The sequence below is a fragment of the Ixodes scapularis genome, unplaced genomic scaffold (genome assembly GCF_016920785.2).
Source record: "Ixodes scapularis isolate PalLabHiFi unplaced genomic scaffold, ASM1692078v2 PGA_scaffold1__304_contigs__length_218370807, whole genome shotgun sequence".
In the NCBI taxonomy this organism is placed as follows: domain Eukaryota; kingdom Metazoa; phylum Arthropoda; class Arachnida; order Ixodida; family Ixodidae; genus Ixodes; species Ixodes scapularis.
This window is the reverse complement of record NW_024609846.1, coordinates 130,516,752-130,539,055: the sequence shown is the minus strand read 5'-3', so window position 1 is coordinate 130,539,055 and position 22,304 is coordinate 130,516,752. Positions and strand designations below refer to the sequence as shown.

General features: G+C 46.9%; 1 protein-coding gene across 1 annotated transcript in view; it reads right to left on the bottom strand.

The window, feature by feature from the left end:
* The window catches only part of LOC120848693, a 56,280-nt gene extending 34,543 nt beyond the window's left edge, over positions 1 to 21,737 (bottom strand). Inside the window, exon 1 of the mRNA XM_040220708.1 lies at positions 21,692 to 21,737. Within this exon, the coding sequence (XP_040076642.1) occupies positions 21,692 to 21,737 (46 nt within the window). The remainder of the gene's footprint in view (positions 1 to 21,691) is intronic.
* Between the last annotated feature and the right edge of the window lie 567 nt (positions 21,738 to 22,304).

Below are 22,304 nucleotides of genomic sequence, written 5' to 3'. Positions count from 1 at the left end.
CTTCCTCCGTTTTTTTTTCTAGCGGTGCTTGGCGGTGCGCAAAATCTTGCGCCACCATCTCCGCAACTTCCTTGAGTGACGTCAGGCCTCCATCTGCAGGTGTTGCACCGTCGGTGTCGACGGGGCACCCGCCGGCATCACCTGATGGCTTCGTATTGGGTAGTGGCGCTGCTTGCGTTCCTTGACCTGGACGGTCTTGGTTCGCAGCCACGCTACCGTGACCTTGGGGAGCACCCTTGGTTTTCTTTGATTTCTTCTTTTTCTTGGGTTTGCTCGTACTCTCGTTATGCTTCTCTACGAGAAGCTTCTTGAGAATTTGTAGTTGAAGCTCGTGGGGTAATCCCTCGAGCAATCTTCTGATCCCGGTCTCTGCCGACAATTCTACATTGCTTGAAGATGGCTGAGTTTGAGCCTCTTGTAGTGTAGACCTGTTTCCGTGGTCTTCGGAGATTTCCGTATTCTCGGTAACCTCCGTGACCTCAGACCACAGCCCGATCCTCGGCTCTCTGACCTGGGCTGCGTCAGGTGCTACAATATTACTGAAAGTAGCCTCACTTGCCTGGCTTGCAAAAGGCAGAGGACCTTCTTCCGTCGAAGGCCCAGCTTGTGGGGTGAGTTCCGGGAACTGGACAGGATTCGCCATGTCCCCCGAAAAGAAATTCAGTGGCCATAGGTTAAGAGCAAGAAAAATGCGTCCGAACTGTTCGGCAGCTTCTTCTTTCTCTCCGCTGCAGTCGGATCTTGCTTCCCTGTCTCGCGCGTTGTCTGCTGCCACTGCGTTAAGAACTTCCTTTTCTTTTCCATTTTTTCCTCTTTTTTTTTACTCCCATGTGTATAATATCAACAAAAAAAAGATGATGAAGATGAACTGTAATACACAACAAAGATCAGAGTCAGCGCATTGTAAGTTCTTTTTTTGAGTGTTCGAAATTTATTTTTGTGTGCGTTTGTTTCCTTGCGCTGTGAGGTGTTAGTGTAAATCAACAACTAGCCAAAGCTCAAGTACTGCTATTCAAACGTGGCGGGCTAGACAATCCGGAAGCAAGACTCGACTGCAGCGCTGCTAGCTCTCGTGACCGCCACTGAGCCCACGTCGCAGGCGGAGCTGTGAAACTGAGCTTGCTCCAGTAACGTTGGTTTAAAGGGGTCGTGAAACGATTTTCCTACTTCTTCCTCTAGCTTTAATCCTCAACTCAAATGCGAATTGTGAAATCACGTCGTCGTGACATTCTTCGGCACCAGTGCGATGACTCCTACTTTCCACCGTGCTTTTATGCACACCATAGAACTTGTCATTCGCCAGTGACGATAAGGTCCGTCAGGGCACTCATCGGTCACGAACGTGAATCCAAATTTTCGTCGCCGGATTGATTGTTGACGAGTGCATACATCCGAGTGGCGCAGTTCTCGTGTCCAGTGCGTGAGCTGGGCTCGGCTGACGTCAGGTTGCCACCGCTGACGCGCTTTGGGAACCGCAGATGTATCATAGTGAAAAGGCGGAGAGCTTTCGAAGGAATGAAGGTACAAAATTTTCCGCTATGTTTTCAAATGTTCGTACCCAAAAGCTGGCTTTTGACTTTCTACCCTCTTCCTTTTGACCAACTAAACGATATGCGGTTAGTAAAGTCCCAATTTAAAATCATTTATCCCAGCCCAAAATTCGTTTCATGGCCCCTTTAAAGTGGTCATGTAATGATTTTCCAACTTCTTCCTCAGCTTTCCTCCTCAACTTAAAAGGGAAATGAGAAATCACGCGGTCTTGACGTGCTTGGGCCCCGGTGCGATGACTCCTAGCTTCCACCGTGCTTTTTATGCACACCATAGAACTTGTCATTCCCCAGTGACGATACGTTCCGTCAGGACACTCATTGGCCACGAACGCGAATCCGAATATTCGTCGACGGATTGACTGTTCACGAGCGCATACGTCCGAGTGACGGAGCTCTCGTGTCCAATTCGTTAGCTGGGTAGAAAAGTTCCTAGATAAAAGGTTCCTACAAGTGGCGAGATTCTTTGAAACGCCGACTGCGTGACGGAGCACATTTTAAAAAGCGAATAGTGGCACAGAGCAGAAGAGTGAACTTAATGACGCACATTGTTCCTACGGAATATGCTTCTTTATTCGTTAAGTTGTCGTTACTTATAAAAAGTACTAAGAAGCATTAAGGGACTTTAGTCTGACGTGCTTTGGTGTACCGCGGATGTGTCACAGTAAAACGGCAAAAATCTTTTGAAGAAAAGTAGACACGAAATTGTCCCCTATATTTTCGAATTTTTGTGCCTAAAAGCAGTCTTTTGACTTCCTACTATCTTTCATTTGACCCACTAAACAATACGCGATTAGTAAGATTTTAATAAAGATATTGATCCCAGCCAAAAATTCATTTTCGTTCGATAACCATTAGTATTCGACCCAATTCATTCACGTTCAAACAATTATTAAATGGTTCAAACCTGGTTCCAACTACAGAGCAAATCGGAAATAAGAGTCAGTTCTTTGACTATGTGGACCGCAATATTGTCTGCTTCTTTTGCAGGGGTTGTGAGGATGTTAGGACGCCGAACTCCGATTTGTTTTGAATGAAGAATAGTGGGTAGACCTCAAGGCATCTAGCATTGAGGTGTACCCTCTATCCTTCCAATCAAAGCCAATGAGAGCTCGGTGTCATTCTGACGTCCCCGCAACTCCTGCGCTAGAAGCAGACAACTTTCTCTCCTGGTAGCTCGTGACCCGCGCGGGCCATTGGCCCCTGCCGACGCACACAGGGAGACCAAAATCTAGCTCGCCCATGTTGAGTGCAACAAAGGCAAAGGTACAGGAGCGGGTACTTGGCTCTCAGGTTTGCCTACCTCTCGCGGGTGCTCCTAAAAGAAAAGCAAACCTGAAAGCCAAGTGCCCGCACCTGTGCTTCTGCCTCTGCTGCACGCAACTCATGAGAAGGAGTGTTCGTGGTGAGAAGCTTGCTAGGGGGGGGGGGGGGGGGGGGGGGACTTCTATTTTCCTCACTATGGGTAGTGCACGTGCTACTCACGCGGTTGTTTTAACTTGCATAATGCATAGAAGCTCGGAATTTGGCACCAGCAGAGGAAGTCGAAGTATCTTCGCTTTCGGTTGTGAAAAAATTCAACCAGGCTGCAATACCCAAACTTCTCGCCTATGAAGGCACCCTATGCTCGCCGCGAACATTTCGGCGGCGAACAGCCCGTGGCCCGAAGCCGACCCCTAGCGCCCGACCTGCATACGCAGCTGCGAGCAACTCGTTTGTACCGGAAAACTTCTGAGCCGTCTATGGAGAAAAGGCTCCAAATAAATCGTTGTTGAATCTCCCTTTAATATCGTGTACTGGATAAAAATAGTGATCGCGTCCAGTACCATACCAGTACACGAGCTCTGTGTGATTTGGGCTTGTGACAATCAATGCCTCGGCAGGCATTCGGGTACACTGTTAGCAAGTCCCGTGTATTTGGCGAATATTTGGGGTGAAAAACACGCTATTTACACAAATTACCATAAATTTACACGATCATTTTTCATCAATTTCTCTCGCTGTTACTAACTGGAATTCCCTTCCTGAATCCATAGTACGTGAATCTAACCCTAAGACATTCCGTGAACTATGCAAGGCACACCTGAAAAGCGTTGATCCTTAACATGTTTATCTGCTAATTATTTTTTATACATGTTATGTTCTGATATCTGTCCAATTAGTTTGTAGTTCTTTTGTTTTCTTTTTGCGTTTTCGTATTATTTACCTTGTCGTCACTTTTTTGCCATCTGTATATGTCATTTGATCACCCCTCATGTAATGCATTTCATTTGAAATGCCTTTGAGGTAAAATAAAATAAACTGAACTGAATCAGTAATGAATATTTCGTTCAGAAATCATGCGAGGTTGTAAAAAACGTGTTTTGGTTCGGTCATACACGCATAACCGTGTAGCCGACCTCGATAACACGCATCGCCCCCCGCGACGACCGCGGCATTGCCGGCTATCGAAGCACCGGAATGCTTGGGGACACACTTAGAAAGAACCGTCGAGACAAATGCCGCGGAAAGAAACATGTCTCGGAGACAGATATGCACCAAAAGCAATTGCGCCATGTCACAGGACGTTGGCGAAACCCGCGCTTACCGTGCTCGCCGCCATCTTCTGGTCGATAGCAATGCGGCTTCCCTCATGTCGCCCATGTTTGTATTTAGTTTAGGGGTCCTGATAACAGTTTCTTAGGCACCACAAATAAAGTCATGGGTCTAATTATTCGTTCCAAACAGTTAAAATGGATATAAAAGGCGCGTCCTTGATGTGAACACGTGACATTGCAGTTGGTTTCGTTTTTGCTTCAACCTTCAACTGCAAGCGATCTGGCCACGGCGCAAGCGCAACGCCGATGTACGCTGGAAGCAAGCGCCGGTTGGCTTTTGTTGTTTTTGTTTGACCGGAGAAAATCTGGCAAGTACGCATGGCACCGCTACTGTTTTGGTTTGACGGGACGCGAGAAGCTTCGCATAGAGCTTCGGAGTTTGCGAGCACATAGTGAAGACGTGACCGGAGAAGTACCCCTGTGATGTTCCTGGAAGACGGAAAGTAGCATTCGTAATCGTCGTGTGTGCTTTGAAGGCGAAAAAAGTCACAGGCTTCACGAGTTCGCAATTCTGTTTATTGAACAAGTTCAATACATTCGCTTTTTGAGGAAGCTTAACCTTAAGTATGCACGGCTCTGCATCATGCCCTCACTGTGTATTTCCCCACAACATAAAAACCATAAAACACACCTCAATTCATCATTATACAATAATGAACAAATACATACATCTTTATATAAAATCTAAAGTCCATATTTCTTGCAATCTTTAAATCCGTCACAAATACATCAAACACTGCGATTCGTCCCACGCATAAAATGATAAAAACAACTGAGCGTTCCCCGTAGGACCTTCAGTGTCAGGGATGAAACATTCCGCTTTGAAAATCCAAGGGATAACAGAAAATCAGCAGACCTGGGACAAACTAGTCCTCTTTCAGTTGCTGTTACGGCATGGACCGTCACCGAGGACACCGAGAAAGACAATTTAATAGCCCTAATAAAGGCTTCACCAGAATATTTACGAATCTTATCCTCATTTAAAGAGTTTAATGATTTATATTCCCCTACCACCTGAATATCAACAACCGAAGCTTTACCATCTTTTACTAAAACTAAATCTGGATATCTTACTTGATCTCCAACAACCACCCTCGGTTCCTCCGTGACAATCCATCCCTCAACTCTAGCCTTTTCCGCCACCCAATTCGCAACACAGTTATGTCGCTCCAGTCTCGGCGCATAAGTTCTTGGGCATACCTGGACAACATGCGTATGTGTTTCGGGGAAGAGACAACCAGCCCTGCAACGTGTATCCTTTGCCCGGCCCCTCGCACATCTCGTCTTGGTCGGGAGCGCGTGGGCTCTAAGTTTGATTAGATCCACGTACTCCCTCCCAGTCAGAAACAGCGGAGGGTTACGGACAAAGGACGCTACCACGCACGAACGTGCTTCTGCCAACCCCTTAGTGTCCACCATTTTCAACAACTGGCCTCGCCAAAAGTTGCGTTCCCGATTCCTTGTCTCTATAGATATATTTTTGAACTTTACATATCTCTCTGCCCTTTCCACCTCCTCACTCCAAGCGTGAGTGGACACAAGGCTCCTCAACATTGCATCGTCCTTCTCAGCCACAGCCAGCACCCTGGCACGCCGAATCCTAGGGATCATTGTCACAAGACAATTGACCCCGAGGCCGCCGTCCCCAACAGCAGCATAAAAAATGCCAGCGGTGTGTCCCGAGGTAGATGGAGGAAGAGCCTCACTGCGGCTCGAATTCTACGGCCCAGTTGAGCCAAAAAGGCCTTAGATTTCACTCCCATAACTAAACCGTAAATAAGACGTGGAACCAGGTAAAAAAACCAAAAGATTATTCTTTTGTTGGGGCTTCAGCGGTGCCTTTTCGAGTCTCGAAATTAATTCCTCAAAATTTATTTCCTTAAGCCGAATCTCTCCAATACTATTTAGCTCGACGCCTAAATACTTCCACGTCTCTGTACACCCCAGCGGGTGCAATACTTCTCCCTGAATTCTAAATTCGAGTGGACACACCTTTACTTTTTGATTCCCTGTAATTCCAACTAGACTCAGTGTGGAAGATTTCGGAACATTAACCGTAAAGCCCCTAACACACAAAAACTCTTCGAGCTGGTCCAGCAGAAACTGGAGGCCCTTCGCTGACTCGGCCAGAAGCACAAGGTCGTCAGCGAAGGCTAAAGAGGAGCAACTTCGATCTCCTAGGCGAACCCCGAATTCCTTAGGAATTTCAGACAAAAATTCATTTAACACTGTTTTAAAAAGCAATGGCGATAACGGGTCACCCTGCCGGACACCTCTTCCCGGCTTAACTACTCTTTTTACTCCTCCGTGCTGCAGTTGAGTAGACGAGCAATCGTAAAACCACTGAAGGTAACTGAGCACAGACCGTCCAACCATATGATGGTGAGCAAGAGCATTCATTATAGCAGTATGAGTTGCCTTGGACAAGTCAATACTTGCCATTACAAGCTTCGCCCTGATGCATGACTGGTTTTAATAAGCGTACTCAACAGCGTTATATTCTCAAAACATCCGTCAGTACCTTTAAAAGCACGCTGTTCATCCACAAGGTGGACTATGTTCCTGAGACGTCTGTCAATTATCTTATGGAAGGTTCTCAAAATAACCGATCCAATAGAAATTGGTCTAAAATCCGCTGGGTTAGAAGACCTCTCTGTCTTTGGAATAAAAATTGTTTTAGCATTGGCCAATTTAAGTGGCAACCGCCCCCACCATAAAAAAAAAGGTTGAACAGTTTTGTCAAAAAAGTCCTAGGAATAGCTTTAAACTCCTTGACCGAGAGGCCGTCAGGACCTGGTGCACTTGAGTGACTCGGGAGAGCCTCCGTCAACTCCTGCGCCGATATAGGCTCCACAAGCCAAGGTTCACGACAGCGCGGCGTTGACTTCGGCGATCTCGTTCTGTTTGGTGCAACCCGGCGATGCGAAAAAGAGCTGAAACATTCCTCGTGTGTGGTGCGGTGCTTTGTATTCCGAGTCTGTTTGAACCACGCTTTTAACACGGAGCGCAAATTGTTTGTTGCGTGGTGGAGGTTCAACGGGTACAGTCCCGTCGTCGTCAGCTGATCCGGTCCAGCTGGTCCGGGAGGACGCAGCGAGCGTTTTTAAAAGTAAATCTTCCTTCGTTCCGTTTCAAACTGTGGAAGTATCCCGACACATACCGTGAGTAAGAAGCAGCGGTCGTTTTCAACAAAATTACGTTGTTTTAATTGAATAATAGACTCCGGATTGTTGTCTTAAATCTGCCGTTTTTTTATGCTTCGTGTTGGACTGCGTTTGCATAGCGACGCACACCGCTCGAGTAGATGATTCGGTCCTGCAACGAGTTCATTGCGCCAATCATGTGGCGTGAATAAATTAGGGCAAGATTTCTACCTGCCCACAGATGCATGTACTGAGACCATTTTTTATGTTGTGAATGTAGTGCTCCTTCTTTATTTTGAAGACGCGTTGGTGCATTTATTATGGTACAATCACTTGAGAGTTGAGGAATTGGACAGCGAGCAAGCTTTCTCAACTTTGTCTCTTTCTCTCTGGCACTGCCCTGTTTCAGTTTCAGTAGGCATATCTACTAGCAGGTACAAACTGCTCTAAAGCAGGTAAAAAACGGGAAGCTTAGGACGGTGCGGACTCCGTGTTTCGCGCATTTCGCAAGGTGACAGGGTAAATGCTTTTGTGAGATATGCGGAATATGCAAGCGATTTTGTTATGCCCGTCGTTTGCGTCTCTCCAGCAAAACGAATAAGATGATCTACTACAAAGGCGCAATCACAAGCCAATATTTAAGATAGCAGTCGTTTGCTTCGGTGATCCGTGTAGCTGTATTTTACCCTGCTCTCTGCAACACCGTGTCATGACGAAGAGCTGGAATGGTCACGGTTTGTGCTGGCCTCCCGGTTGACAGAAACCCGCGTCGCCCGCATCGGCACCGAGTGCGCTTGGGCTGTTGATGCTCAAGCCTTTCATCCGCGGCTTGTCGCCAGCTCATCCTGCTGCTCAATGGTGAGGAAGCGGCGAGAGTAACCTCGGAAGTGAATGTAAATCCTCGTTCATTCAGTTATCCGGTGTCAAAATGTGGAAGATGTCCAACGTGTACTGAGGGCGGGAACTACGAGCGTTTTGCCTTGCTGTTATAACCGAAACCAGACCAACGAGATAACTGCCTTGCGTACTCTAAAATGACCGAAGCAATAAGTTTCAACAGGTCGAGTACGTCACCGGGGATGTAGGCGAGACGGTGCACACTGTTTAAACGCTTGCAGTATCCACGAGTGGTACCAGGAAAGCGACGTCAACAGAGAAGGAGCTCGCGATTCAGCATAATGCACTGCTACGGGCCCGTGTATCTTCAAAGTTCGGGGTGGTGGCAGTATAAAAAAAAGACGCATCAGCGCCCCACATTAGTGTTCACGAATAACACCAGTCACAAACTCCCAAGGCCCACCGCTCTTCTCGACACCGACACGACATACGACAACAAACTGCATCAAAACACCCCAAAAGTGAAGGCGTCTGCTCCCGTACTGCAACTGCTGCAACAAACGGAAGTGAAGTGTTGGGCGGATGTCCTTCACAAAAATATATAAAAAATGCTTTGCGCAAGGATCATTTTCATTTATTATTGTATACGTAATGACAAAATCCCAATAGTTTGTTTTCCTATCTGATTCAAGCGAGTCGGACTGCTCATAACACTGGTCAAGCAAGAATATAACAAAAATTTGAACTTTTTCATGACCGGTTTAAGATTTATTGTTAACATATCGTTATTTATTGCAACGGACTAACATTAAAGATTTTGCCTCCATACATTTTAAATGCAAACAGTTCTAACACACGACTGTCCATTGCGCCGTATTTTGTGTATTCTCCTATAAATCTGTAATGGTCAGCAAACCAAAGAGCTCACCCGCACATGTCAAGCTTATATGCGCCGCGAGGAGAAATGGATATCGAGTAGGAAGTGTCGGGCGTAGTGTCAGTTGTTGTGTTTGTGTACATGTCGGTGCTGTGTAGCTGTGTGCTGTGTTGCCTGCGTTGTATGTAGGGTTGCTGTGTGGTCGTGGTCATTCGCAGTGTTTACAAACTCGTCTTTTTTTAAAAAACAGGCTGCTAGAAATCTCGATAGGTTGCGCAAGCTACCGCCCGATTCGAAATAGTTTGCTCAAGTTTTTTTATCCATGTAAGTTCGGCATTCGTTTCTTTTTTTTTTTTTTTTTGTTGTTTTTTTTTGTTTAGCGGTTTGTTAAAGCTACTGACGCCGCCGACCGCCGACAACGCACGTACGTACCTTTGCAAGTGGCTACGTCCGCCGCTTGGAGACTTTACTGTGTATAAAAGACATCGAACGAGAACTAACGCGCCCTGTGTGCTTTCAATTCGGCTGAAAGGCGCGCGGCTCGCTGGGCTCGTCTCTCGCCTGTTCTCGGCCGCTGGCCGCCATGTTTCATAAGGAACACGCTCGAAACGGTTTTGCGGAAGGCAGACACGGTGTAGCGTGTTAAGTTTACACAGCAACTCATGTGTAGACGAAAAACACAGATGGCCTCATGTAAAACGAACACGTTTCGACGTGTCCGCTATGGGACAACGGTTTACACGTCTGGACGTGTTATTTTTGCTAACAGTGTAGTTGCTCGTGCCCAATCGTTCTGAGGACGGAAATAGACGACGCTTAACAATGTGTGTGGAACTCGGCGCGTGTTTTGTGCTTTACCAACCCTCCGCGTGGCTATAATAAACATTCGTGGCATGTAATCGGCTCCAAATCACTTGGAATAGACGATATGCGAAATTGTTCGAACGTCTGGTAACACTCTGTGCGCTGCCATCTTTGTTAGGTACAGATTCCTCTTCTGTTTGTCAGTTTCGTAGAGTTGTCGGTAAAAATCGAGACCACTGATCACCGTCACCGATCCTCGCTCACACCTGCGAGATAGGAATTAATATTGTTTTACGCTCTTCTTTTAGCATGTACGTGCTCGTCGCCACGCCGGTCGCTGGTTTCTCACTGTAACAAACGTGACGGACGTACACTTCAGTTCGAAATTTCGATGTTAGTTCCGGTAGTTCCGGCAAAGGCACGGCCGTGGGCGCCTTGTTTTCGAAAGTGCGTTCTCTGAGCGAGTGCTTGCGCGAGCGAAGAATTCTTCAGAACTATGCATTCGAGCCCAGATCTTTGCCAGCGCCGAAGCCAAGTGGTGAGACGGTGGATGTTCTTTGGCGCCCCACTAGATGGCGTGCAAGAAAGAGGCGACCCAGATGACCATGAAAAAATAAGGACGAATGAGGTGGTGACGCGCGATGGCTGCAGATTGCTGTGGTTACTTTGGGACACGACCACCACTTGCACGGAACAGTCCGGCGCCCTTGCATGCAAAGTCTGTGCCTCGTTTGACAAAATGCGTGATGCACATGAAGACAGGATTAAAAAGCTGGAAGCACAGTCGGTCGTCGTGGCGAATCGCCTGGTGCAAGCTGAACTGGACCAGAGAAAGGTAACCGAACTTAAAGGTGCCCTGAGAAGGTTTCTGAGATCGCCTAAATAAGGCGATAACTAACTGTGCGGGCTCTGAATATCCTAGAAATTCATAAATCCAAACGATGCGCGGCCGATTTTCCTATGAAACAAGCAATCAAAGATCGAACACACCGACCCAGGTGAAAATATGAAATGGTACTTCAAGTGGTGCCACTTGCTTCCAAGTGGTGCTACTTGCAGATCAAGTGGTACCACTTGCAAGTCAAGTTGAACCACTTTCAAGTCAAGTGGTACCACTTGTAAGTTAAGTGGTACCGCTTTTAAGTAAAGTGGTACCACTTGCAAGGTAAGTGGTACCACTTGCAATTTAACTGGTACCACTTAGAGATCAAGGAGGGCCACTTGCAAGCCAAGTGGTACCACTTGGGCTTCAAGAGGTACCACTTGGGCCTCAAGTGGTACCACTTGTGTTGCAAATGGAGCCACATCAGCTTGAAGTGGTACCACTTGGGTTGCAAATGGCACCAGTTTACAGAATCACATATATCACAAATAAAATAAGTGGAAGCTGTCACTTCAAGTTCAATCCACAAAAAGTCTACAAAAAATCTATAAATCTACAGAAACAAAGATCACTAATGTTTCTTGAGCTCAAGCTTAGGAAACGCAGGGCATGGCGGGTCTTGAGCGTTTCGTCATCCCTTCACAACCAACGAGAGTGCGACATTAGCCGACACGAACGCCGCAGAACCAATCACGACCAGGAAGATAACGAGTCACGCCCTGCGTTTCTTAAGCCGTCATTTGCCACTTGTACTACGTGCACCCATTGAGCCCAATGTTGTCTTCATTGTTATATCTCCATATATTCGGGTAAGTTCGTTTTCTTCTATGGTAAGCGTTCATTCCAGTGGTTCATTCACTTACTTCATCATCATCATCATTTTTGAATAAAATGTCATGAGAGCAGCACTGGTGACTGGACGTTCCTTCACGACCCGCCGGGTCCACCGAGGACTCCACATTTTTTTGACGACGGAATGGACGATGGATTCGGCATCAAACCTCCTCAAGACTTCTTGATTAGATCAGGGAAGTCGGAAATTCCCTGGGAGCGATGGATTTCGCTCGTCGAATGTTTCGTGGGGCATCTGGTGCTCACGCACTGCCCTAGGAACGTTGTCGATGCCTGCTCCGCCACTACCTAGGAGTGGAGGGTGTCAGCGGCTCTTCGACACGTTGCCTTCCTCCCGCGCTGTCGCTGTGACGTCACCAGCAACGACGTCAGCGGCAGCCGCTTCTAGGACTCCCACGAGAGACGTCTACTAAGAGGCTGTCGACACCCTCAGCGCGCACTTCAGAAAGTCGTGCAACATCGACCTGGAGCGTCACCGGTTCCGCCAGCGTTACCAGTAGCCCGAAGAATCATTGTCAGATTATTTGACTGACTTACAGGACTTGGCAGTTCCGACCAACTTCGGGCTTCACGAGCACAAAAACATTAGGGAGCAGCTCATGGCTGCTCCCTGACGGAAGCAAGGCCGTTTTTCTTCCTCCTCAGGAATTCTGCAGAAGACGCGAGGTCGCGATTCTCACTCAATCGTGTAGTGAACTATAGTAGGAGACGACGACGAAACCAGGATGAGCAACAGAGCCCGAAACGGACGAGAGCTCGTGTCGTCTTTTCCGCCGCAGACATCATTCGGAACCACTTCGTCCTTTTAGCAACAGTAAACAAGTTATCAGTGGTGACGCGGACAAAGCACCATCGCCTTCGGTGCACCGTCATGAGCAACAACGAAGATTCCACGGGAGGCGAAATCTCATCCGTACACGTTCGCCTTCCGAAGTGTTCGACCGCCTATCCGGAGGTATGGTTTGCTCATGTCGAAAGCCAGTTTTCCACGTATTGCATCACTTCGCAAATCCGCACGTTCCACTACGTCGTCACCGCTCTTCCACCCGAAATAGCGACAGAAGTACAGGATTTGATCTTCGTTCCACCACCGAACGATCCTTACACCACCTTGAAGACGGAACTGGTGAAGCGCACGTCGGAATCAGAACAGCGCCCACTACACCAGCTGTTGAGAAGCGAAGAACTCGGCGACCGCAAACCGTCGCAGCGTCTCAGACGCCGCCAACAACTCCTCGGCGAGAGACCAGCATCATTCGACACGTTACTTCTGAAGGAACTATTTCTTCAACGATTACCGACCAATGTTCGCATGGTGCTTGCCACGACGTCAGACCTCCAGCTGCCCGCCCTGGCACAGCTGGCAGACTTCTTTAGGGAGATTGCCACACGGCTGGTAGCAGGCTTGCATCAATCGCAAGTATCATCTAGCGCATCTGTTGATCACCATCTACAAATTTCTCTACAAAGCTGCACCAGCTACGGGATGTTTTCCAACGAGTGTTGAGTGAACTCAGAAATGAAATAGCTGCAGTTTCGTTGCGCTCTCGATCAACATCGCGGCAGCGCAACAATGAACGCTATCCTCGGAACCGCTCGATTTCATCGCACTCCAGAGCCTACTGGTACCACCGGACATTCGGAGAAGGGCCAGGAACTGCACACCACTGTGCACAGAGAGGGAAAACGCCGACCCCCACCACTAGAAGCGGCGAGTGGTGCTGGGACGGATGCTGGCCGCTTATTCTTCGTCACAGATCGCGATACCGGCCAGCGCTTCCTTAACGACACTGGCGCTGAAGTAAGCGTACTGCCCTTCATCTCCACTTCCTCGCCAGCCTCAGCAACCCCACTCCTCCCTTCAGGCTGCCAATAAAACATCCATCGCAATTTACGGTGAGCGAGCTTTGACGATCACCATCGGACTCCGGAGAGTTTTCCGATGCGTATTTTTAGTCGCGGACGTTGCCTACCCAATAGTGCTGACTTTCTCACGGATTTCAACCTCATTGTTGATGTGTTGAACAAGCGTCTTGTAGACCCAACCACTGATCTCAAGGTTCAGAGAATAGCACTAACTACCTCTGATCCACGTACTAGAGAGCACCAAGAGGCAGAGTCGAGGTATGAGACGCTACTTCAGCATTTTCCATCGTTAACTCGCCCTCATAACTTTCAACATCTAATCAAACATGACGTGACCCACGACATTGTTACAACGGGCCAACCTGTTTATGCTCGACCACGTCGGCTACACCCGGATCGCTTAAAGGGATACTACAACGAAATTTCGGCGCTCATTTTTGGTCTATATGTGTTCAAAAGAGCAGTATCACATGGAACATACCAATATCTTGTTAAAAAAGTCTCGAAAAGGAATTTTAAAACGAATTAAACGATTAGCAAAGAGCACCTGGTGGATGTCGCTAACGCCTCGTTTGTAATGCTCGTCTAGGAACCTTGAAAGCTAGTGACGGAGGTTGTCTCGTCTCCGGCCACTACGAGAGAAGGGGGGAAGGAGGAACTCCCCTCTTCCCGAGAATGCCTTTTGTGTGTCGCAGAAGTCGCTATTGTCCCCCCAGAAGATTATAGAAGATTAACCCGTCACTCAAAATTCGTACAAAAGCAGCCGCTTCGGTGGCTGGAACGACTAGGCCATCCTCTCGGCGTCAGCCTCGCCGTAGCTTTGCTCGTCTTGAGACGACCTACGTCACGATTGCGTTGGATGTCACGTTCTCTAAGCTGGGCCTTCTCCGAGCGCTTGCCAGAGTGGGCCGTTTATAACGAAAAATACAGCCACCAGGCTCAAAATACAAACGTGCGATTGTCATTTACGGATATTGTGGATCATATTCAACCTATTTTTCAACACGACGGGAATATTTCAAATTTCGTTGAAGTATCCCTTTAAAGGTGGCATAACAGGAATTCGCCCACATGCTTGAATTGGGAATCATACGTCCCTCATCAAGTCCATGGGCATCGCCTCTACACATGGTGCCAAAAAAAACAGAACACCCGGGGATTGGCGACCTTGCGGTGATTACCGCGGCCTGGACAACTCAGCAGTGCCGGATGGCTATCCCCTCCCACATATCGAAAATTTCACGGCATCCCTTCATGGTGCTAAAATCTTTTCCAAAATTGACCTCGTCAAAGCGTACAGTCAGATACCTGTATACTCTGCTAATATCGCCAAGACCGCCATCACCACCCCATTCGGTCTTCTTGAATACATCAGAATGTCATTTGGCGTAAGAAATGCCGCGCAGACGTTTCAGCGTTTTGTCGACCACGTAACTCGAGACCTTCCCTTTTGTTATGCGTATCTTGATGACGTCATCATCCACAGCCTCGATCCTAAAGAACATGTGGAACATCTCGAACTTCTTTTCCAAAGGCTGGATGAATATGGCCTCATAATTAACAAGGCCAAGTGCGAATTCGGTATCACCGAAATACTTTCTCGGCCACCATCTCGACCAGAATGGACTTCGACCTCTCGACGAGAAAGTCAAGGCTGTTCGACATTTCCCCCGTCCTACCTCCATACGGAAACTTCGGGAATTCCTGGGTTTGATTAATTTCTACCGCCGTTTCATTCCTAACTGCGCTGAAATACTCAAACCATTAACCGACCTCCTCAAAGGCACCCAGACACCTTCGGCAACGCTTCAGTGGTCTGCCAAAACGGCGCAAGCATTTGACCAAACTAGGCAAGCACTAGCCAAGGCCACTCTCCTATTCCATCCGAAGCCCAATGTCCCGCTCGATCTTATGGTTGACGCTTCTAATGCTGTTGTTGGGGCCATCTTGCAGCAGTATGTCGGAACAGATTGGCACCCCATTTCGTTCTTATTAAAGAAGCTGGAACCTGCAGAGTGCCGCTACAGCTCTTTCGGACGTGAGCTCCTCGATATCTACCTGGCCATCAAGCACTTGAAACATTTTTTGGAAGGTCGAGATTTTTTTATACTCACGGATCACAAATCATTGAACTATGCGTTAAAATCTGCGAGCGATAAGTTTTCTCCACGAGAAACACGTCACCTCACATACATCGCCGCGTTCACGATGGACATTCGACGCGTCAAGGAACCCCACAATCCAGCAGCAGACGCTCTCTCGCGCATTTCAGCTACTTTCAATTGCAAGACCTTCCCATCTTCCATTGACTTCAATGCAATGGCTTCTGCAGAGTAGAACGACATGCCATTCTGTTGCTTAGTCAGTTTTCTAACAAGTTGAAGATTGAGAATATCACAATCCCGCTTGCTGATTATCCTCTTCTTTGTAATATATCAACTGGAGTGCCTCATCCAGTCGTCCCTTTGCCATTCCGCCGCCAGGTCTTTTATGCACTTTATGGATTGTCACACCCCGGCATACGCGCGACACAAAGCTTGGTCACTGAACGTTTCCTTTGGCAGGGCATAAATGAGAACGTCCGGCAATGGACACGAACATGTATAGGTTGTCAAAAATCAAAGATTCATCGCCATACCTCAGCACCATTTCAATCCTTCCCGGAACCGACACCGTTTTGATCACGTTCATCTTGACATCGTGGGCTTATTACCTCCGTCAGAGGGCAACACCTACATACTTACCTGTATTGACAGATTTACTCGTTGGCCAGAGGCCTTCCCGATTCCCAACAGTACAGCTGCTACCATTGCACAAGTATTCGTGAGCGGATGGGTGGCAAGGTTTGGTGTACCATCAAGCATAACAACAGATCGGGGACGACAGTTTGAATCATCTTTATTTCGTTCCCACGCACAGCTTCTAGGTGCCCAACAGAGGCACACAACATCATATCATCCCATCGCCAACGGCATGGTTGAAAGATCCCATCGATCACTCAAGTCATCACTCAAGGTAAAAGGGGATACAACACATTAGGCCAGACACCTGCCTCTAGTTCTCCTTGGACTTCGATCGGCAGTCAAAGCTGACCTCAACTGCAGCCCAGCAGAGCTCGTTTATGGCACCACTCTACGCCTTCCCGAAGATTTTTTTTTACCCCGACTGATCATAAAGTCGAGCTTGATCCCGGAACCTTCGCTAGCGAACTAAAAGCTTTCATGAGACAAGTTTGGCCAGTGCAACGAAGGTACCAACAAAGGCCGTCAATTTATGTGCCACAAGATCTTCAAACATCCACGCACGTTTTCGTCCGACGAGATGCGGTTCAAAAGCCGTTACAGCAGCCGTATGACGGACCATTTAAAGTCATGAAACGGCGAGACAAGCATTTCCTCTTGAATTTAGGTGATCGAACAGACACCGTGTATGTTGACCGACTTAAACCGGCCCACTTGGCAACGGCCACCAACACTCGCTCATCTCGTCATATTTCTGCTAGCCAACCGTCTGCATTTCCTTTTTCCACAACTACACACAAGTTCCTCCGTCACCACGTCACGTGGGCTGCGCCTCTCTGCAGCCTGCTTTCCTAGGAGGGGGGCACCTGTAGTGAACTATAGTAGAAGACGACGACGAAACCAGGATGAGCAACAGAGAACGTGACGGACGAGAGCTCGTGTGGTCTTTTCCGTCGCAGATATTATTAGGAACCACTTCGTCATTTTAGCAGCATTGAACAAGTTATAATCGCATCCTTATTTTACAAAAATACGACCATCGTATATCGCTTTATGGGTGGTGTTTTGGAGTTTCTGGCGCCCATTGAACACTCCGGCTACCTTATTTTGTGAAATTCTAATTTCGGTTCAGCATCCCTTTAAGGGTAAAACGTTTCCCTCGCTACCTTGGTTTCATGTGATGCTGGATAGCTAAGGGTCGAATGGAGGATTTTTTCTTAGATACGTATTCTTTTTGTAGTGATACGAATGACAGAATACCGCAAAATTCATCATTTATCAGCGGTCGACGGACATAGCTTTCGTGTCTTCATGCGATGTGGAGGAAATAGGAAATGAGACGGTTGGATGTGTATATTCGTGATTTTTTTTTATTTTCAACTGTTGGAAATTACTGAAAAGTGACAGCAAGTCGCCTGAACAGCTAGCTGGACGATCCAGAACTCCGCCACTGTGTGTATGCAGCAAAGACATATACCCGAGACGCGCCTTCAAAATTTGTCCGAAGGTGCGTGGGTTCTTGATTGGCATCCAAGCGTGCAAAGGCACCAAGACAAAGTACTTTAGTATTCCGAGGCAGGGTTAGGCAGTATCGCGATACAAATGTATCGCGATAGTATTTCAGAAATGCATTTCGTATCTGTATTTCTGTATCGCGATACATTTTTTCACCAGTATCTGTATTCCTGTATCGAAATACATTTTGGACGTTTCTTTGTATCGCGATACAATCAGGATACAATGTATTTCGTTGCATTTCTTGGGGAATACCCCCCCCCCCCCAATACCCCCCGCATTTTAAGAACAAACAAAACAAGTCCGAATGATTTTTTTTAATTTTTTTACTTGTGAGGGCACCTGCTGGGTCAAGGAGATGCTGGAGCATTGTTGCTATGCTGACCAAGGTTCCTTCAGATTCTCCAAACTATTTTTCTATGCTTCCTCTTCTCTATTCTGAGAAGTGTTGCGTAGTCGGGGACTCGAACCAGGTGGCGTGCCAGAAGTGGAGTCAGTAAAGCCCCTTGATAAAAGCGTTTTTTACAAGTACCGCCAACCATTGTTGTGGAAGCGCGCGAGACACGTGCCATGAGCGGGTGCTCCGCCGCCATTCGCTTCCAAGGCCCACTCATTTCAGTGCTGCGCCGCCATTTGCTTCCAAGGGCCGCTCGAGACATGGGCCTCGTGCACTCGCGCATTTGACGCTACTTGCATAACAAGCGCAAACACATCGAGGGGCTTTAGGAGTCAGAGCATCTTCTGCCGCAGGTCCTTAGGTAGGTTGAATGTGTCTGTGTCTGTGCCCTTAATATTGCACGGCTCAAGGGTACGTCGTCAGCCGACCTGAATGTGACCCGCTGCTCTGGTGATCCGAAACCCAGGAGGGAGGCCGGACGTGCCCTCGCTGTGGCGACCCAGACTTCGCACACCTGCGACTCGTCTCGAGCGCGCTGTTTCTCGGAGTGCTCGCACCTGTGACGGCAATATCAGGTCGCAATCCACGAGGTTTCCGTTTGGATGATGCTAGGCGATACTTGGGGACTGCTGTCCATGCGTCGGTGGCGGAGGGTCCGCAGAAAGGACCTTCACAACAGGGATGCAACCGTATCGTTTTTTCAACCCTAACAGAAGATACCCTATGTGTTCCAGGATCCTTCAGGTGGTCCACTATTTTCGAAAATTCCAAATGGCACTGCCTGCACGATCTTCAACGAGATAACCTACAACTAAAGTATGAATTGTCCTTTCGTACAGCAGCATGGTAAAGTTTCATGTTCAAGGCCACACCTACAGATACAAGAATAGCAGTTTATTCCACCGTGACGTCATGTGATCAATGTTGACAGGGGCGTCCTTATGGAGCAGGGCCGTGGTGACGTTTTGATGGGATTTAAGACTTTTCGCATCCCTCGTCAGACAGACAGGATGTCAAGGAAGGGACCGCGGTCAGTCCTTGATGGAACGTTCTATTGAGACCATTGAAGCCTCGTCGTCGTTCCAAACATACCATCAAGGCAAAGTGCCAAGCCTTTGGGAAAGTAATTTCGGGATCAAAAACTTCCAGTTCAAACTTCAAGCTTCATCTCAGTTGCCATCTCAAACAAGTTTGAAAAATGTATTGCAGTATCGGTATTTCTGTATTTGTATTTCTGCCCTCCCTAAAATGTATTCCTGTATTTGTATTCCCAAAGACTTTTTGCGTCTATTTAAAATGTATTTCCGAGACGTATCGCGATACATTCTTACATATATATTTTAGTATCGGTATTTTAGCTACTATTTTAATGTATACCAGTATTTGTATTGTGGGATTTCCCTTGCTGCTTGCCGTCTCGGAGAATGACGCAGCACACTGGTTCAACAACACGTAAACATTTAATGACTGCTATCGCCTGCGCCGCGATCCCAACAGCGCCCGCGCATCCGCTGCGACGGCCTTTTATCAGCGGCGGAGCGCCGCTCGCGTGGCCAGTTGCCCTTGGCCCCCTCGTGGTCAAGATGACCCCTTATGATTGTCAGAGGGGCAGCCTGGGCCAACCGCTTGGAACCGCCCAGGTTACCTACAGTATTTCCAAATACATATTGGAGTATTCCTGCCCAACCCTGGGGGTTCCGTAACATGTCCTTTGATCACACCGCCTGAGACCGCGAGACTCGCATTCGACGAGTTGCGCATTTTTCCTGCGGTACTGCACTTTCGTAAAAATTTCCACGGCTTCACAAAGGCAGCTACGGTCGTCCACACAAGGTTTAAAAAAAATAGAGAACTACGACGAATGACGGCGAACGAGCAGAAAATATGTCTTTCATCAGGCAGCCACACAGACTCTGCCGCGCTTTACCCGGCTCCCTATTTGGTGACCTAAGTAACCTATTCGGAACATCCGGTGGTTGCACTCGCACTGCAGCGATTAAGCGGTGCGTGATACAGTAAATTGTCATGGAGTTTAATGATTTAACTTATGACCTGCTGTTTTATGTCACCTATAACCAGTCTTGGGTAGTAACGCGTTGCTGTAACTTCGTTACTTTTTCGGTAACTTGTAACTGTGACGAGTTACTTTGTAAGAATGTAACTTGTAACTGTAGTTATATTACTTTTTCTGAAGTAACGATGAAAGTAATGACGCTACTTTTGTCGTTACTTTTCAGTTCTTTGTGAATAATATATCATTGAACGAGTATAATCTAGCTATTTCTTGCACTTCCCAAATTGTCTGCTCCGACATTTCGAGTGTCAGCTGGCCTTGCACTAACTTGAGAATACGCTCTTTCTCGCGAGTAACTATCCGAATATAGCCACGTGTAGATTTGATGAAAAAAAAAAGAATATAGTTATCTTTACGCATATGCTTGTCCTTGTGACTGAACACTTACGTCTTAGTATATTGAAGCACTATCTCTGTTGCCGTTTTTCCTTTTTCTGCGGACGCCTTTTAGTCGGGTGAATCAACCGTGAAACAACAATACACGCGGAGAGAACTTCGTATGTTTCGTATTTTGATTTGCGCCACTATTCCGGCGTGGTTTCAACGGGGGAGGCAAAATTTACTGCTGTTTGCGCAGGGCTTGTTTCCGGTTTGCCGGGTACGAACTGAAATATATCAAAGGAGTCCATGAACCCAGCGCAACCGTCAACGAGCCAGCAATGTGCTAGTGCTACCAAGGATTGGGATGTAGATGAAAACAAAGAACTAGCGTGGCCGGCGTACAGAGAGTATTCTTCTGTGGTGAAGGTGGTTGTGAACTATTTGACCGCAGTATGCAAACTTTGCAACAAGGAGTACTCCGACAACAAGTCCTCGTGTTCAAATCTGAGAAACCATATCCAGTTGAATTTTGGACTTCGTTCTTTTCATAATATTGACTAATTTTCCAGGTGAATTATTAGGTTTGAATTTACCGCTATGGTGGAAGCCCGACTGATTCATGTCTATATTTTTTTCTTTCGAACACTAGTTTTTTTCTTAATTTTTGTGTTATAGAAGAGTAACTGAAAAGTAACGTCGTTACATTTTGAAAGTAACTGTAACCGTAACGAGTTACTCTTTTGTTGCAGTAATTGTAATGGTAACTTCGCTACTTTTTTTCTGAAAGTAACTGTACCTGTAACGAATTACTTTTTAGAAATAACTTACCCATGACTGCCTATAACTTTATGTTATATCATAACTTATTACCTGTTATGTTTCAAAGTATGTGCTAGCGGAGGGTTACAAATTATTTTCAACACTAAAATTAGAAAGTTTGTTTGCGATTGGCGGCTTCATCAGAGACCCTGCCAATGACAAGCTTTCGAGCGACTGCAATACTCAACAGATGATTGCAAAGAACTTCACCTATCCACTTTTTTTCACAAGTTTCGCAATGTTCTTTAGATATTTCCTTATAATTTATTAATCACATAAATTATTATAATGATCGCATATTCCACTAAAGCCACATACAGATCGTTTTTACTTTGTTTTTCTTAAATGCTAACGTAACAGCGAGCCTTTTTTCGTGTGTGACTAGAAATTTACGTTAAGAAACATATTGTTCACTCACCAATTTCCGAGATTAGAACGACGAGTATAACTTTTAGCAACACCATTTTAGTAGATGCGGGAGATTTTCCGTATAAAGTGAGGTTGAGTGATAGTATGCGGAACCGTTGAAGTTCGCCTGTACAGTTCTGAAACTCTCGCTGGGCGACGTCAGCTTTAGTACCTCCAGAGGCGCTGTAGAGGCAATAACAACCCAAGGCGTGTTCTTTTCTAATTTTTTTCCCTATACAATGCAAGTTATAGCCATCGACACGCAAAATAATTAAACAATGCGAAAAAAATTCACCCCCGCGCCCGCGCGCTTGTTTATCGTGGGCGTTTTTCCCTCCTGCTCACCTCCTCTCTCTTACACGATATATATGTAATATTTAACAACGGAATTTGTAAAACGTGTTTTTTAACGCAATCTCAAAAATCGAAGCCCGCAAGCTATGTTGCCTCCGGGATATTTTTTTTTTTTTTTTTTTTTTTTGTAAGCATGGCGGCGTTCGGCACCGGTAGTACTAATAATGATCGGGGAGTCGAGGAATCGGACGAAGTTCTCTTTTCGGTGCCCGACGACCGCTCAGACTTCAAAAATGAAATCGTCAAACGGTCAAGACAAATGGGTTATG